General features: G+C 45.6%; 1 protein-coding gene across 6 annotated transcripts in view; it reads right to left on the minus strand.

Moving 5' to 3' along the window:
• Positions 1 to 14,734, minus strand: part of FRMD4B (FERM domain containing 4B) — a 135,685-nt gene that overhangs the window by 12,447 nt on the left and 108,504 nt on the right. For 5 of the 6 annotated variants that reach the window (XM_075762425.1, XM_075762424.1, XM_075762421.1 and 2 more), the window contains exons 9-16: positions 14,595 to 14,660; positions 13,483 to 13,540; positions 12,470 to 12,556; positions 2,805 to 2,881; positions 2,112 to 2,250; positions 1,455 to 1,596; positions 534 to 667; positions 322 to 441 (exon numbers count right to left, since the gene is read on the minus strand). In XM_075762425.1, coding sequence (XP_075618540.1) covers positions 322 to 441; positions 534 to 667; positions 1,455 to 1,596; positions 2,112 to 2,250; positions 2,805 to 2,881; positions 12,470 to 12,556; positions 13,483 to 13,540; positions 14,595 to 14,660 — 823 coding nt within the window. The remainder of the gene's footprint in view (positions 1 to 321; positions 442 to 533; positions 668 to 1,454; positions 1,597 to 2,111; positions 2,251 to 2,804; positions 2,882 to 12,469; positions 12,557 to 13,482; positions 13,541 to 14,594; positions 14,661 to 14,734) is intronic. The other variant, XM_075762422.1, reaches the window with a different exon arrangement.

Genomic DNA, 14,734 nt, shown 5'->3' on the forward strand with positions numbered 1-14,734 from the left:
CCATGGGTTGCCAAATGGCATTATGAAGCCACCCCTCTCTAATTAGCAGCAAAATGTCCATTAAAATTCAAGCAGCATGGCCAAATCAAGGGTGCAGGTCAGGGGATTTTAAGGCTTTTTGAAATGGCCAACTTCCTGCTCATTTAAAGGCAACATGGCTGAAACGAGGGCGGTACCTGTCTAAATTTCCCAGCCTGTACAAGCGACTGTCCCAGCTGCCTCCTCTTAAAGAATCGGGGAAGAGCTGGATTATTTGCAAGTGGCTTTGGCCACCGGTCTGGCCAGTCCACCTCTGCCATGAAAGCAAAGCGCAGCGCTCACCTCTTCACTCGGGAGCAGATTATCGTCCAGCTTGAACGCCGTGCCAACACGTCGTCTGACCTGGGGAGGTTCCTCTCCAGCGCTCAGAGGATACTCCTTGGGCATCTTGCCCGTCAGCTCCTGGGGAACAGAGAGGGCTCCACATGAAGGTCCAGAGGGAGAGAAGAAGGTCTCTCACTCCCCCCGACCCCAGCGTAAGGTACAGTTCTCACCGCTTCTCGCAGGCAGATTTTCTTCAGCTCCTCAACTTTCTCAAGCAGTTTTTCCTGAAGGAGTTTCTCCTTCTTCTTTAGTTCCATAATTTTCTCCTTCTTTTGTTCTTCACTGACCTCTGAATCCTGAGAGCCTGAAAAAATACACTCTCTGTATCAGAGGATTTGCAGGTAAAAGCCTTTTTTTTTTTTCTGGTTAGGTAAGCAGAGATCTCCCCAGAGCAGTCCAGCCCAGCAAAACAAAACATTGAAGTGCAATGTCTAGCTCTCGTGTCATCCAGCAACCAGGTGTTTAGGAAATCCACACTTTTTCAACCTCCCAATGTATATACTTGCATAATAAGTCCCAAGGATGCACCTCAAACCCCCACCACCCAGAATATAAATCAATGCACTAGGGATATATACGATATACTTGATATTTTTGCTTTGACTTTGCATTCAAGACAGACTGAGGGTCCTCACTTGGCCTTCACTTTGAGGCACCTACGTGTGGCAGCCAGGCCTTTACCTCCCTGCTTTTCCCCTCCTCCACAGTCAAAGGAAATATCTAAAGTCTGCTCCAGAGTTAAGCTTTATTTGGAAGCATTTATCTTCTCTGCTCATTTTTCAAGAAGCTTGAGGCAATTCAACTTTTAGTACAGGTGCTTAAAGTTAGCCTGGATCACATTTCCCTTGGACTTCGATGAGGCTGATATCAAGTTATTCATAGACCAAGAGTATACGGGTGCTGATCCATCCAGCATATTGTTACTTCCTTCCTTAGTTATGGGGGGGGAAACAGCAGATTATACCATTGATGTCACTGTTTCAGATATCTAACTAGTACGTGCCTTCACATATGTCACTATTTATGGTCAGTTAGCCTCAGTTTCCCTTTTAACATACACAAGCCCCACTGTACTTCACTACCTTTATTACCTGATGAGATCAAACTGCCATTGCTGGCCATAATAAACTGGTTCTTTGCCTCCAAAGTCACTAGCTTTGAAACTTTTGGTGTTCCCATCTCTGTCAGATCCATGGCGATATCATCCAAACTTCTGGCCGAAGGAATTTTTGCCTGAAGGAGTTTAAAAAAAAAAATCCAGCCTCATCAAGTTACTTCTAATTAACTTCAGAACATGGGGTCACAGAGCATGACGTTTCACACCTCATCACCCACAAAATTAAAGCCTAAAGCAACAGCATCACGCATGAGGTTGCGGTGCACAGGGCTGCGCTGGCCTTCCTCTTCCCCTCTGCCCCCAAAGCCTGAACCATCTCCCAACTCAAAAGCCTCTCTGCTGTTTGCACCGCATTCAAAATGAACACGAGAAGGAGAAAAAAGGCTGATTAAACACTGAGACGTGGGAATTCCCTCTTCTGTGATTATACTTCCACAGCCCCTAATTGCAAGCAGGTTAAAATGGATCGAATAACAATACTGTCACTAATAGACTGCTGAAAAAGCTGATAGAAACAACTCATAGGTTTTTTTCCTCTGGAGAGTAGTTTATCCGTGGAAAAACACGCACCGAAGAATATACAGGACAGGTGTTGAAACTTATGCCCACAGTAAAATGCCTTACAACTTACTTTGCTTTGCTTTCTGTCCAAGTAAAACTGATGTTGACTGATTGCCATCACCCAGATGGACTTGATCAGAGAAGTGTTTGCATACCAGGTTTGCACGACCAGTCCACTCTGACCAAAGGTCCTTCTTGACACTGAAATTCTGAGGAGGTAAAGAGAAATGCAATTCAAGACAGGCCTTTGAGGTTTAAAGTCCCAAATACCCCTCTCAACCAGGCAAGGCTCAGCCTTTACTTTAGAGATGTGAAAACTCAGATTTCCTTCTCCCCACCGCCTGGTGCTGCTGTCTTTCCTCCCTCCTACTCTTCCCTTCATCTTACAAAGTTAAAGTTGGAGCCTCTCCTGGTTGAGCTCTGCAACACGGAGCAGCAGCAGCGACCGTGCCATGTAGTTCATCAGCAGCACGATTGTGCTATAAACCTAGAAAGGGCGAGCAGACTGCCATGGGACCCTGAAAGCTGTGACCTTCCCTCCGCAACATCACAGCATGACTCGTCCATCACCCGCAGACAGGATCCAGCCCTGGTCTGTCCTGCCAAACACAGGATCAGGCTCAGTATTGCAAAGCCCGGAATAAACTCAGGTCTGTGTTGAACTCAGAGGCACCTCCCATCCCCACCCGTTAACACGAGACGATGAATCCCCAGTCTGGGTAAAGATTCACCCTGCTGCTACTACTGACTCCTCCAGCCTTACCTGCGGGGATCGTGTACTTCCACAGCAAATTTCTTTTCACGGAAATAGAGATTTTCCAGCTGTTTCCATTGAAATAGCTAGGAGAATTGGGAGAGAGAAGCAGAACACTGTCACTCCAAGAATCACCAGTCTTCTCCCCCCAAGGTTATACGATTTCAGCAAATTAGAATTCCTGTGTATCCTCAGCTATGGCACGGACTCAGCAATAACAACATTCATAACATCAATTAAAATAAGCATATAAATATATAGGATGCCTCCCAAGTAATTTCACACTCTTACAGACAATTTATTGGAGATTGAGGATTTTGCCTGTGAGAACATCTGTTTCCATCAATTTAATTTCACTGCTAGAAGTTCACAGAGATCTTGGAAAGGCAGCTAAAGTCCTCTTCTCTCTGATTAAATGCAAAAATCTCTATACAAAGTAATTGCACATACACCTATGGTCTCTTCCCTCAGTCAGAACATCCACAGGGAATGGCAGCAGCTCGGGGAAAACCAAGACCTTTCTTCTGAAGACACTGGGTGAGAGATTCAGCGTGATGTTTTGGAGCAGGGGTACAACACATGCAGAGAGAGAGAGCAGCTACAGGAGGAAGCCACTCCACAACGCATACTTCTGTAAGGAAACCACAGATTTCCTGCAAAGTGCCAGCTGGGAGAAGAGATCAAAGCCAACCAGGGCTCAGCAGCTGCACCCATGGGATCAGCATTTCATAAGAATCCACTCTCCCTTTGCACCAGCGTTACCCACCCTCTGGGGATGATCCATCAGGGGTTGCATCTTCTCAGCTTAGCTCTGGCTGAGCTGTTCCCTGGCCCCTGGGTGCAGGTTTCTGTACCACCACCACCTCCTGCCCCCTCTCCAGTAGCGCCAGGGTGTGTGGGTGCACACAAACACCCGTACGGGTGTCCCCAAGGAGGTCACCTGAAGATGACGGGGTGCAGAGGTGCAGCAACACACGCTGTAGTTTACAGCCAGCTGCTTCCCAGAGCTAGAGACCACACGGGGGGACTTGAGGTACTTCCACGCAGGCTGGGCAGGCAGGGCCACAGTGTGAAGTGCGAGAAATCAGCTTGCAACATCAGGGATCCAGCCGAGGCACCTGGGCCATTGCAGTGACCCCCTCCCTCCCCACAGAGGTTCTTCAAAAGCCTTCAAGGCTGCAGCCACCACAGCAGAGGTCCCCAGGACACACGACATTCCCACTGACCTCCGCCAAAACCCAACACGCCGCGCTCCCGCTATGGGGGCACTTCAATTTTTGTAAAATATTATGTATTACACCATACTGTGTTTGAAACATTCTTAACACAGATCGTAAACGAAACATAACCCAGTGCATGTGTTTGTGGGGAAACTCCGGCTCTTTCAGTGACCTTTCCCTCTGTTTAGTTAAAACTTTCCTTTCTAGTACAATTTATGATTAGATCCTGCTATATCAAAAATGAAGCAAGGGAAAATGTCATTCACTTGAACTAATAAGTCATTTTTTAAAAGGTCGTGGAAGTTTAGCTCTGCTGCTATTTAAGTATGTTTATCTTGGTAAGTAAAGGCACCCTGTCCAATCACACTACTTTCAGAAGTGCCCTCTTCAGAACTTGGCATTGAGCTCTGAAATAAATACTTCTTTTTTTTTAAATTTAAAAGAAAACAGTTCATGCAGTATGCCAGGACATTGAGCAATAGCACCCATGGGTGCTCCAGCGCGCAGGCATCCCCAGCACGACCCGGGCAGCTCGGCCGCCTCCCTGCCCTGCACAGCCACCCTGCACAGCCCCCGTCCCCGCACTCACCTCCCCGCAGCACCGGCCCCTTCTCCCTGGCACCGCCAGCTGCTCCAGAAAGCCTCAAGGGTGACATGAGCAGAGCAGAGCCAGAGGTGGCTGCCGTGGCATCTCTCCCCGCTGCCGGCAGCCTGTCAGTGCCGCTCGGCTTTCGCCGGCTTCGCCTCCCACTGCTGACACATGCCTGACATCACCGCCTCTCCTGGCGGCGACGCCTCCCCGACCCACCCTTTTCCCAGATAAGGGGAAAACCAAACCAAGGAGAGAACAGAAGAGGGTTTCCACTGAGGGGCTGCACCCCTTCGGAGCACCCCGAGGCCTTGCAGGGGGCTGAGGTGGGAGCTCGCGTGGCGAGGAGGGCTGCACGGGGCAGCCCGGGCCCCCGTGGTGGCCAAGTCGCAGCCCTGCCGGCATTGACTCAACGCCCGAGAGGCAACAGGTTCAACCAGAAGCATCGCGCCACGTTCCCGGCCGCCCTGCTCCCACGCTCGTAAAAGCGATGGGTGTGCTTCAAACATGACCTCTGGAAAAAAAACCTGCCTTGCTACCCACTATCGGTTGCAGGTGATGACTCCCTGTCCCCTTTATCACTTCCTCTGGGTTTTCCCCCTCCGGACGTGCTCAGCATTCCCGAGGGCTGCGAGAGAAGGGGCCACCTGTCCCAGGGGAGCGAGGGTGAAGAGGGTCGCGTTTGGCAGGGGGACAAATGGCAGCTGCCCCACCACCCTGAGCAGCCTCCTGCCCAGGCAGAGGGACACACCAGCGCTCCGAAGGTCTGGGTGGGCCCTTCCGTGAGGAGCTGCCTGTGCAAATCCAACGCCAGCCCCGGGTGAGATGCATCCCTGATCACCTGGGGTGCCAAGAACCAGGGCAGGGGAAGCCTTTGCATTTGGAAGGAAACCCATGTGGCATTGCCTCAGGATGTGGGCAGAGCTTTGCCCCGTTTCCTCCCCACCCTGCGAGATCCATCCCAGCCCAGAAAGCAGCTGACAGGCACCTGAAGCATTTGCAGCCACGTACATTCAGCACAAAGACATTTGCCTCCTTGCCCAGAGACACGCAGGACTGGAATAACTCCAGCTCCCCCCTCAGCTGCTCCGCGGCAGGAGAGATGGGGAAGCGGTGTTTGAAATTCTGCACACAGGACACGTTTTTGCTCTTACGGACTGAAAAGTGCTCTCTCCTTAAGCTATCTCATTTCAGAACAATATAAGCTCCTAGCAATAAACTCCTCTGACAAACTCTCCTGCAGTCAGGTCCTTTAAAAAAAAAAAAAAGTCAATGTTTATACGAGTAGCTTCAGGATAAGTTGTAGACTAGTAATATTTATATAAGTGCACTTAAAAATAATCATGAATAAATCTATTAACAAGTTTCTGCCTAACATGTCTGGATTCATGAAGACAAGAGGAAAGAAAAGGTCTCAATTGAAACAAGTGCCAAAAAAATAATAAAAAATAAACCAGAGTAAATCAAATTAAATTCTATAAACTCCTTCAAATAATTTTTTTCTAAATTGTGGTCAAAGGCAATACTCAAGAAACTGTCACTGCACTAAAGTTTTCCTGCTCCCTCCAAATACTCCCTAACTCTGTACAGGCATGTTTCTAATTCATTACTAATTTCAATCTTACCTAACTACATGCATATTAAAAGACAAAAGAGTTGTAAAAAAAAATCTGGAAATCTGAAACTGGTTTTTGAGGGCTGGAAGAACAATTAGGAATAATTAAAATGTTTCTGTGGAAGTTTTGCAAGGTATGTTCCCTTTAACCAGATGATTAGGTCCACATGAGCAAAGAATGGTTTCCTAGCAGCCTTCCCATCCATTTAGATTGCTAGATCCTTAAAGGCTCCTGAAAATTCAAAAAAATTCCTTTTTTGCTACTCCAGAACCTGAAAGTAGCAGGGGCTGCCTGTCCAACTCTGCAGGCAGAATTTGGTCTGGTCAAGGTTTGTTTTCTGGGGCTTTTTGGAGAAGGCGGAGGGGCAAAGCTCCCAGGTCCCACCTCATTACGCAGGCACCTCTGGGCACCAGCCAGCCTCCCACCACCCAGCCCCCCGCTTTTGCCAGCCCACGAGTTTAAGCTTCCTGCATCCGTACTCCGGTCCTCTCGGAGATACTCCAGAACACGGAACAAAAAAGATATCGCCCTCCTAACCCTCTTTCCCATACAAAGAGAGCTATAATTGAGCGTAACAAGACACAAAGCAGACACAGGCTTCTTAAGTAGTGAGACACTTAAATAAAGGCAGCAACTGGTTTTTTACCTGGCTGATCTTACATCTAGTTTTGAATAAAATGCAAGTTTGTCTGGGCCTGACAGCAGGAGCTCGCTGGCTCAGACAAACGAGGATGGCAGGCAGCAGCTGGCAGAGCCCTCGCCGTGAGAGACGTGCAAGAGGGCTGCTCAGGGCCCCCTTAATATTCCGATCAGCCTGATGCATTTTGTTTAAAAAAAGATTTTTAAATTATCTCTTTTTTTGTTTGTGGGTTTTTTTTTTTTGTTTTGTTTTGTTTTTTGCAAGGCAGTGAAAACCTGGAGAGAAGCCTGCTTGGAGGGGTTGTGCAGCCACGCACCGCTGCACCAGCCCCGGGCACAGCATATGCCAGGGTTGCACCCGGGATGTTTCCCAGGTTGATGGCAAATTCTGACCTAGAGCCAAGTTACCCAGATCTCTGGATTTCCACCCAAGGGATCATTAGGTAAGGTCAGCGTGGAAGTACAAACCGTGCTGCAGTGTTCATAACAAGCCTTTCCCTCGGGAAGCCCTTTCAAAGCGCCCTCTGGTACGTGCGGTGCCTGTAAGGAGGTTCAGCAACCAGCATCCCAGGAACTGGCTGGGAACAGCAATCTCCAGACAAATCTGGCAATTCAGAGCAAGGAAACATAAAAGATTTCTGCCCGCAGGAATGCACCCCACCCCATAAAGGAAATTACCACCCTGCCGGCAATGCTGGAAGAAGGGCAGCGTTTCAGCCCCTCTGCTGCAGTTTGCTATCTGGCATGCTACCTTCAACTGAAATCTTTTTTTTTTTTTTTTTAAATTGCTGTGCCTGGCTGTGGAAGGAGGCATTTGAGGAGATGGCAGGAGAGCCAAACCGCCCCACCTGCAGCAACTGCTGAGAGCAGGAGGCAGGCAGCTCCCACCTGTGCCAGCATAAATCAGCAGAGCTCACCTGGAGGCATTCTTCATCTCTTACATATCAAGCCAGTCCTCTAAAAACCTCCTTCAATTGTTTTTTTTTCTAATGCATTACGATCCATCCTTCCCAGGTTCTCACTAGCATTGGCATTAATAAGAATCAGAGATGTCTCAGCACCCAACTATCCCAAACCCCATGTGTTCTGGGGCAGGTGAGACAAGCAACTTTCTGCACATCTGGAACGAACTGAATTTCAGAACAGTCTCGTAACAGCTCTATGTTTATTTTTAATAATTACGCAAGCTTAGTATCTTATGTCTAAATCAATGGCTTCTATTTGGTGAGAAATAAACACGGTAAAAAGAAATCTCTGCCTAATTAGATCTGCCTGCTGAGAAGCCTGTACGAATGCTGTTGTGTTCTGAACAGCTCAGCAAAGCAGGACAGCAAATTTACATTAAGCAGACATTCCGAAAAGGAAAACTTTCAGCATCAGCTCTTAGTATATGTTGGATTAAAAGAAAAATATCATAAATATTACCCATTTCAAAACTAGTATACTCTAACAAAAACACTTCTGAGAACATAATGTATTCAAGACAACCAGCATTAGAATCTAAATTCTTGTAGATTTGAAACAATACCATAGCAAGATTAGTTCTTCTCTCCAGACATTATAGTTCATTTATCACCAGGGAGTCACCCAAAGAAACACAATGAAGTGGGAGAACAAGTCAAAAAGCCAGCAAGCTGCCTTCTCAAATTCCCCTCCCTCAGAGGATCACCACGTATTGGCTGAACGCAGAATAAACTCAACTCATACCATAATACACGCTCCATAAACAAGACGACGCATTGTTTATCTCACCAGTGAGGAGAATAAGAGTAGAGATAAGAGAGAGATCTATTCTGTTTTGAAACAGCATATGAAGTCCTGGGACCTGTTTTATGCTTTTCCTAATTGATTCAGAGGAGATTGGGGACAGGATCTTGGCATGCCACCCCACAGCAAGCAGGAGGCATTTCTCCAAGCAGGAGGCATCTCTCCATATTAACTGCAGCTGAAGGGAGAATATGTTTGCAAAGCAGCAGGACTGCAGAGTTAATCCCGCATCTGAGCTGACATCTGAACAAGGGCTGCCAAACCCAGTCTTTTTATGCCCTGTGAGACTTCAGGGTTATAATCAACTGAGCCCAGTGTAACCTCCAGCCAATGTGGAGCCACTGCTTTTATCTATTAAGAAAAAGACAATTTTCATAAATGACACAAAAAATAATTCTCTATTTTCAGTCTATTACAGTGCCGGAGCCCAGTGCTCCCCTTGGCTCTCATCACCCTGGGTGAGGGGTAAAACATGGCTCGCTTCGCTAGAAGTGGCTTCCAAAGCAATATAAGCTTGCAGGAGCGACTTACAGCAACAAAACTTCTTTCTCCAAACCATCTCAGGTCAACCAGCAAAATATTAATAGCCGGACTCAAACCTCCCCAGCCAGCTTCACACACAGACACGGCAGGTTCTCCTGGTCCAGCCCTGAGTTACACACCATCCTCTCCAACAACACACATTCCCCTCACGGATGATTGACGGTACGTGCGTAAGCGCTGGCAAGGCTAGGCAATACAGATCTACAGATTGCTTCATCCAGGTCTGTCGTGCAAGTTGTTTCCTGTGAAGAGTTCTCAGCCTTGCACTTCATGCAACAGTGTTGATCCAACAACAAAATCTTGGGATAACCACGGTGCTCCAAGGCTCGTATTTACATCTCTTTGCCTAAAGACCTACTTGGATAAGGCCAAAAGATTTTACTTTTTCAGGAAGATGGTTATATTTGTTGGGATTTAATTGAGACTGCATTAACGAGTGCAGTTAATTTTATATATATTACCTTTTATTATTACTATTACTACTTATTATTCTGAAAATGGACTTGGCTCTTACCAGATGAACGCATTAAAGAAATGCGGCTACATGTGACAGCAGCCATTAGCATTGCAGGAAAGACACAGGGAGCAGAATAAACCCCCCCAGTGTGAATTCATCTGGAGCACAGGCACCAATTCCTCTCCAAAGCCTCCCACCTGAAACTCAGCAGCTTTCCCACTGCAGCCAGTATCAGAGAGGTTTGCACAACCAGAGATCACTTTATCTTTAAAATTTGGAAAGGCCAGCTTGGTCTTCATTAGACATGGACTAAGCCTTTTCCTTTTATTGAGTTAATCAGCTGCATGTATATTTAAATATCACTAACTGGAAAAGTGGAGCACAATAAGGATGGCTTTTTCCCAGATGGCTTGGGATAAACACAACAGCACTTCTGATCCACAGTATAAACAGCAGGATAACACCAGCACATGGCAGTTGTGAGTTTGGCTCCATCCCAAAAAGCCAAGGAAGAAAATTCTGCTAAATCCAGCAAAAACAGCATCTCTGCTCCGAAAGACAGGCATAGTTTACATGCCTACTCCTCTTGCCTGCTGACTCCTCAGAGGTTCAAGGCAAGCTATAAGGACTCTTCTCTCTCTGAATTATATTCCAATACCTTTATAAATACGAACAAACAACAATACTGGTTAAAAGGAAACTTCTGTCTGCTGCATCACAGGCAGCAAGGTTACAGCTACGCTAAAATAAACAGCAGTATCAAAACATTTTTTGTCTGGACATGGGTGCCTCTCTAGACCCAGCATCTGCTTCCCTGCCCCAAAAGCAATCTGATTGCAATTACTTCCACCGATCACATCAGAAGTGTATTTCAAACCCTGAAACATGTATTTTTATCAAGAAACTGTTTGCATGTTTAGCCACATGTTAAGAGCAGTCATTACTCAAGACAAGCTGTGGTTTAAGCCATTTTTGTCCCCTCCTATTAACACCAGACACAGATCCATAAGGACACTACAGCCATATCCATCCCCACTTTTTCAATCAGTTTATTGGCATTAAACCTTCCCTCTGCATTCAGGCTCCTCTCTCCCACCTTCCCTTTTAATCTCTATCCTCTGTTGTATAATTACAATTACTGTAAAGCAGACAACTATTATCATTTCCATCGTAACACTTCCACTGCAGAGGTGACCTTTGGTTTTTATTTTATTATACTTAAACACAACTCCTGCTGCCTTCAAAGGCAACGCCTCGTAACTAACTGTAGCAGGGTGTGACTTGGTATCTGGGCCCTGCTGACCTTAAAAAATTTTATTAATCTGCCTGGTTGATGTTGTAAACTGAAATCCCACAAGCATAAAAAGCGCTTGGCGAAGCAATGCTTCTAGCCAGGCAGGCTGCATTTTCTTGGAGAACGTTGCTGGTCACAGCTGGACATCTTGGCTAGAGAATGATCTGTGTTTGACCTGACCGGAAAACCTTGCAGATGTTGTCTAAAAACAGGGAAGTGCTCAAGAGCAAGAGAACCTCCTTGATGCTCTCCTTTGACAATCAATGGCTGCATTAACATTGCCTTGATTTTCTAGGGTTCCTCTTGTGTCCCTGTCATTGAGAACAGGCACGGTAAGAGAGACCTAGGACAAAACTCAGTGCTTTACTAAACAAAGCAAAGGAAGGACATATGAGCTCAACCTCGGACACCCAAGTATATAAATATACCAAAAGAAACCAAGTCATTGCCTGCTCTGGAAAAAGAGAAGATCGAGTTGGGAGCTTGAAGGGGAATTACTCTTAACAAGGAAGTTTTGTTAAGCTGTGTTTTTTGGCACAAATACACTAAACAATATCATTTTCCAAATGTAAAATTCCCTGGCAGGAAGCACACACTTCATGTGAACTTCTGCCCAGATCATTCCCGGGGAAGGAGAACAGCAAAACCCCAGGTCTCCATCTCCTCACGGCTTCGATATTTCAACAAAGACATGATCAAAAAGAAACCACACACACCCGGCCCAGGAGTGCAGTGCTGGCTCTTCTCCCCAACTATGCAGGTAAAATAATTCATCAAAGACTTTCAGGGCTCAGTCCTGTTGCAGGGAGACATATACAGCTACAGGACTGGGCGAGCTCCCAACACATCGTGTGCTTGTGTTGTACGATGGGTTTTTTCCAAGGCTGCCAGCAGAAGAGCCTGTTAGGGCTTGCTGATGGGGCTTTGAGGGAGCCAGCAGTGCGATACGGGACCCTCTGCCCCGTTTGAACAACAGGAGGTTGTTGGCAGAGCTCACTCTGCAGGAGACACACTGGGCAGCACAGGGGTGGAAAAAGAGAAGAATGACGTCCAGTATTTGGCATTTATCTTCAATCCCCCCTTACAATTCACTGCATCACGGAAACATGCAGTTGCCTAAACAGGCTTGCAGTTTCACGCAGTTCCCCTCGTATTTCATGGATATCAGTGGAGCATTTTATCACTTCACACACAAAAAACCACCTACAAAAGCCAAGTGAAAATGCTGCTTGAGTACAAGGCCTTTAGTTTGGGACTTGCAGAAACCCAATTGCTTCATATTTCTGTAGTTATCCCTAGAGGCTGCCGAAATTCCTGTCCAGACTGTCCTGAGACCACCAAACTCAAGACGACACGGGAGCCAAAGTTCCCAAAGGGAGTTTCCTCTGTGTGAGAGTTTTACTGCCTTGGTGCCAGCAGAATTCTCCTTCTCCCTCCAACCCTTGGTCTTTTGCTTACTAGTCTAATAAGCAACAGCTTAAAGTAGTATATTCTGACATGCAACACCACTCCGCCTCCCACCAGAAAAAAATTAATGAAAAAACCTTACTTTTCTGGGCTTTACTTTATCTTGTAAGTCGTACTGGCCTATTCCTTTGTAACTTATTCCAAGCCACCACGGGATTCCTTGTTTATCCTGAAAAACAGACATCTACGTGAACCAAGAGCTACTTAAGAATTAAGCAATTCCAAGATTAGAGCCCATTTCATTCTGCAACAAGTACGAGGAGGTACGGAACAAGGACATTTTTTGCAAACAAATTGACGTGAAGTGGATTGCTGGGGTGAATGTCGAAACTCTCTCCCCCTTCCCAGCCAGAGGCAAGAAACTATGTGGTGGTTGTGCAAAGTGGACAAAAAAGCAACAGTGCTGCTGAAACCCGGGGGTGTCACTCGTTGCAGGCATGGCTGTGAGGGGGAAAGGACGTGGGACAGAAAAAAAAAATTGTAGCCAATGACTACAGCCACTAAATTCAGGCATGGACAGCCGCAGGAGGAGAGAATAGCGCAAAACATCAGCTTCTCAGGTACCACGGTCATGGCCATGACTAAGGAGACATCATCTCTGCTGAGCTCTTCTGCACAGAACACTTTGGCCCAGGCTCTGCTCTACAAAGGGGAATAAACGGTGTCCCATCACTCTCCCAAAATATTTCTCAGCATTTCCCCCACTCCAAGTACGCACCCACTAATCACCTGCCACTCAGAAGTAGTCTTTTTCACATTGTTCTTTTTCTAATCTTGATTAGAGATATTACTGGGGAAACTGTTAACTGCTTCGGATCTAGACATGATATCCGGTTTAATTAAGCTGGTATGAATTTAGCTCCGCATAGGATTACAGAAGGTTTTACAAAGATTTCTTTCTGTCTTCTGTCGCACATAATGCTTTGCTGCTCTCTGGAAACAATTTTCAAAGAATACTGAAGGGGGAAAAATTATAGAGATTGAAAAATTGGGGATTTAATTCTGATAGGAGAGTACTGAATCAAACTACTCCTACAGGAATATAATCACATGGAATAAGCTAAGCAATCACATTATCTATGGACATTTACTAACCTTTACTCCATAGTAATGAACTCCATATGTTGGCAAAGCTTCTACCACTTTCATGTACCTGTAGATAGATTTACAGTGTATCAGATGATTTTCTCTGGAGGTAATAATTTCTATTGACGTATTTTTTTCACACATATATTCAGGGCATGTCATTTATCGTTTGCATATTTTGAAATACTGAAGGCCATGTTTTGAGGAAAAAGCTTAGTATCCTGGCTCGGTGAAAGAAATGGTATTTTGGCCCAGGTAAAGCAAATGGAAAACTTCTCATACAACATGACGTTCAGTCTCTTATCAGAAGGTCAGAGAACCAAAAGTAAAAATTCTCAAGTGAACATGTGCGCCTTTTGGGAAGTGTTGGCGGTAAAGACCTGCCTGTAATTATTCCATTATGGTGCTTTGGTTACAATGGATAGGCTCCAAATAAAAGTGTTTATGCATTTGTACGACTGTTTCATGAGGCAATTCAGACAACCACTGAACAATTTTTTCCATCGTTCCTATTAAAAAAACCCCTAAATTACTGAGACAGAGTTACAGGCATCAAGGTACATGAGAGAAAACTACGAGTTGTCTACATCGTGCAACCATGGCAATCATCTCAGAGCTCTCAGAGCGTAACACATCCCACTGCATTTGCCTGTAGGAAGTACAGTAACATTCACAGTAAATTAAAAATAAAATTCCACAGGCTCTGTACGCACCTTGGAAGACCTTGTTCTTTTGAAAGCCAAATTCTGAAGATTTGAACAAACACGCGTTTGGGTTTTTTTACAGGACCTAAGGTAATACTCGCCCTTAAGAGTTTGATGTGAAAATTAATTGATAGCAAGCAGGGTATGGAGAAGAGTCTTCCAATAAAGTATGGTCCCAATAATTTCTTTTACATTTGCGGTATCTGAATGAGGACACAAAACCTTAACCGCAACCCTGTGAAATCTGAAACTTCAAATAATTTACCTTTGAAATATAACTCAATAAAATAGAATCTGACAGATACAAATGGTAAAGTTCGCAAGCAATAATGACCAAAGCAGCCTGCAATGCCAATTCTCAACAAAAAAAAAAAAGTAAAAATATCTTCTTCACAAATTAACAAGTGTCATACTCACTGAACAATGGCTTGTCCTCTGGTCAGACCCTTAATTTGTGTATAATGCTCAATTACTCTGTCCTCACTGCAAAACAAGCACAAAACCCAATTTAGAGGCTCAGTGACTTTTTTCATGTGTGACGGCATCTGTCGAAATTC

This window comes from Balearica regulorum, chromosome 10, assembly GCF_011004875.1.
Source record: "Balearica regulorum gibbericeps isolate bBalReg1 chromosome 10, bBalReg1.pri, whole genome shotgun sequence".
NCBI lineage: Eukaryota > Metazoa > Chordata > Aves > Gruiformes > Gruidae > Balearica > Balearica regulorum.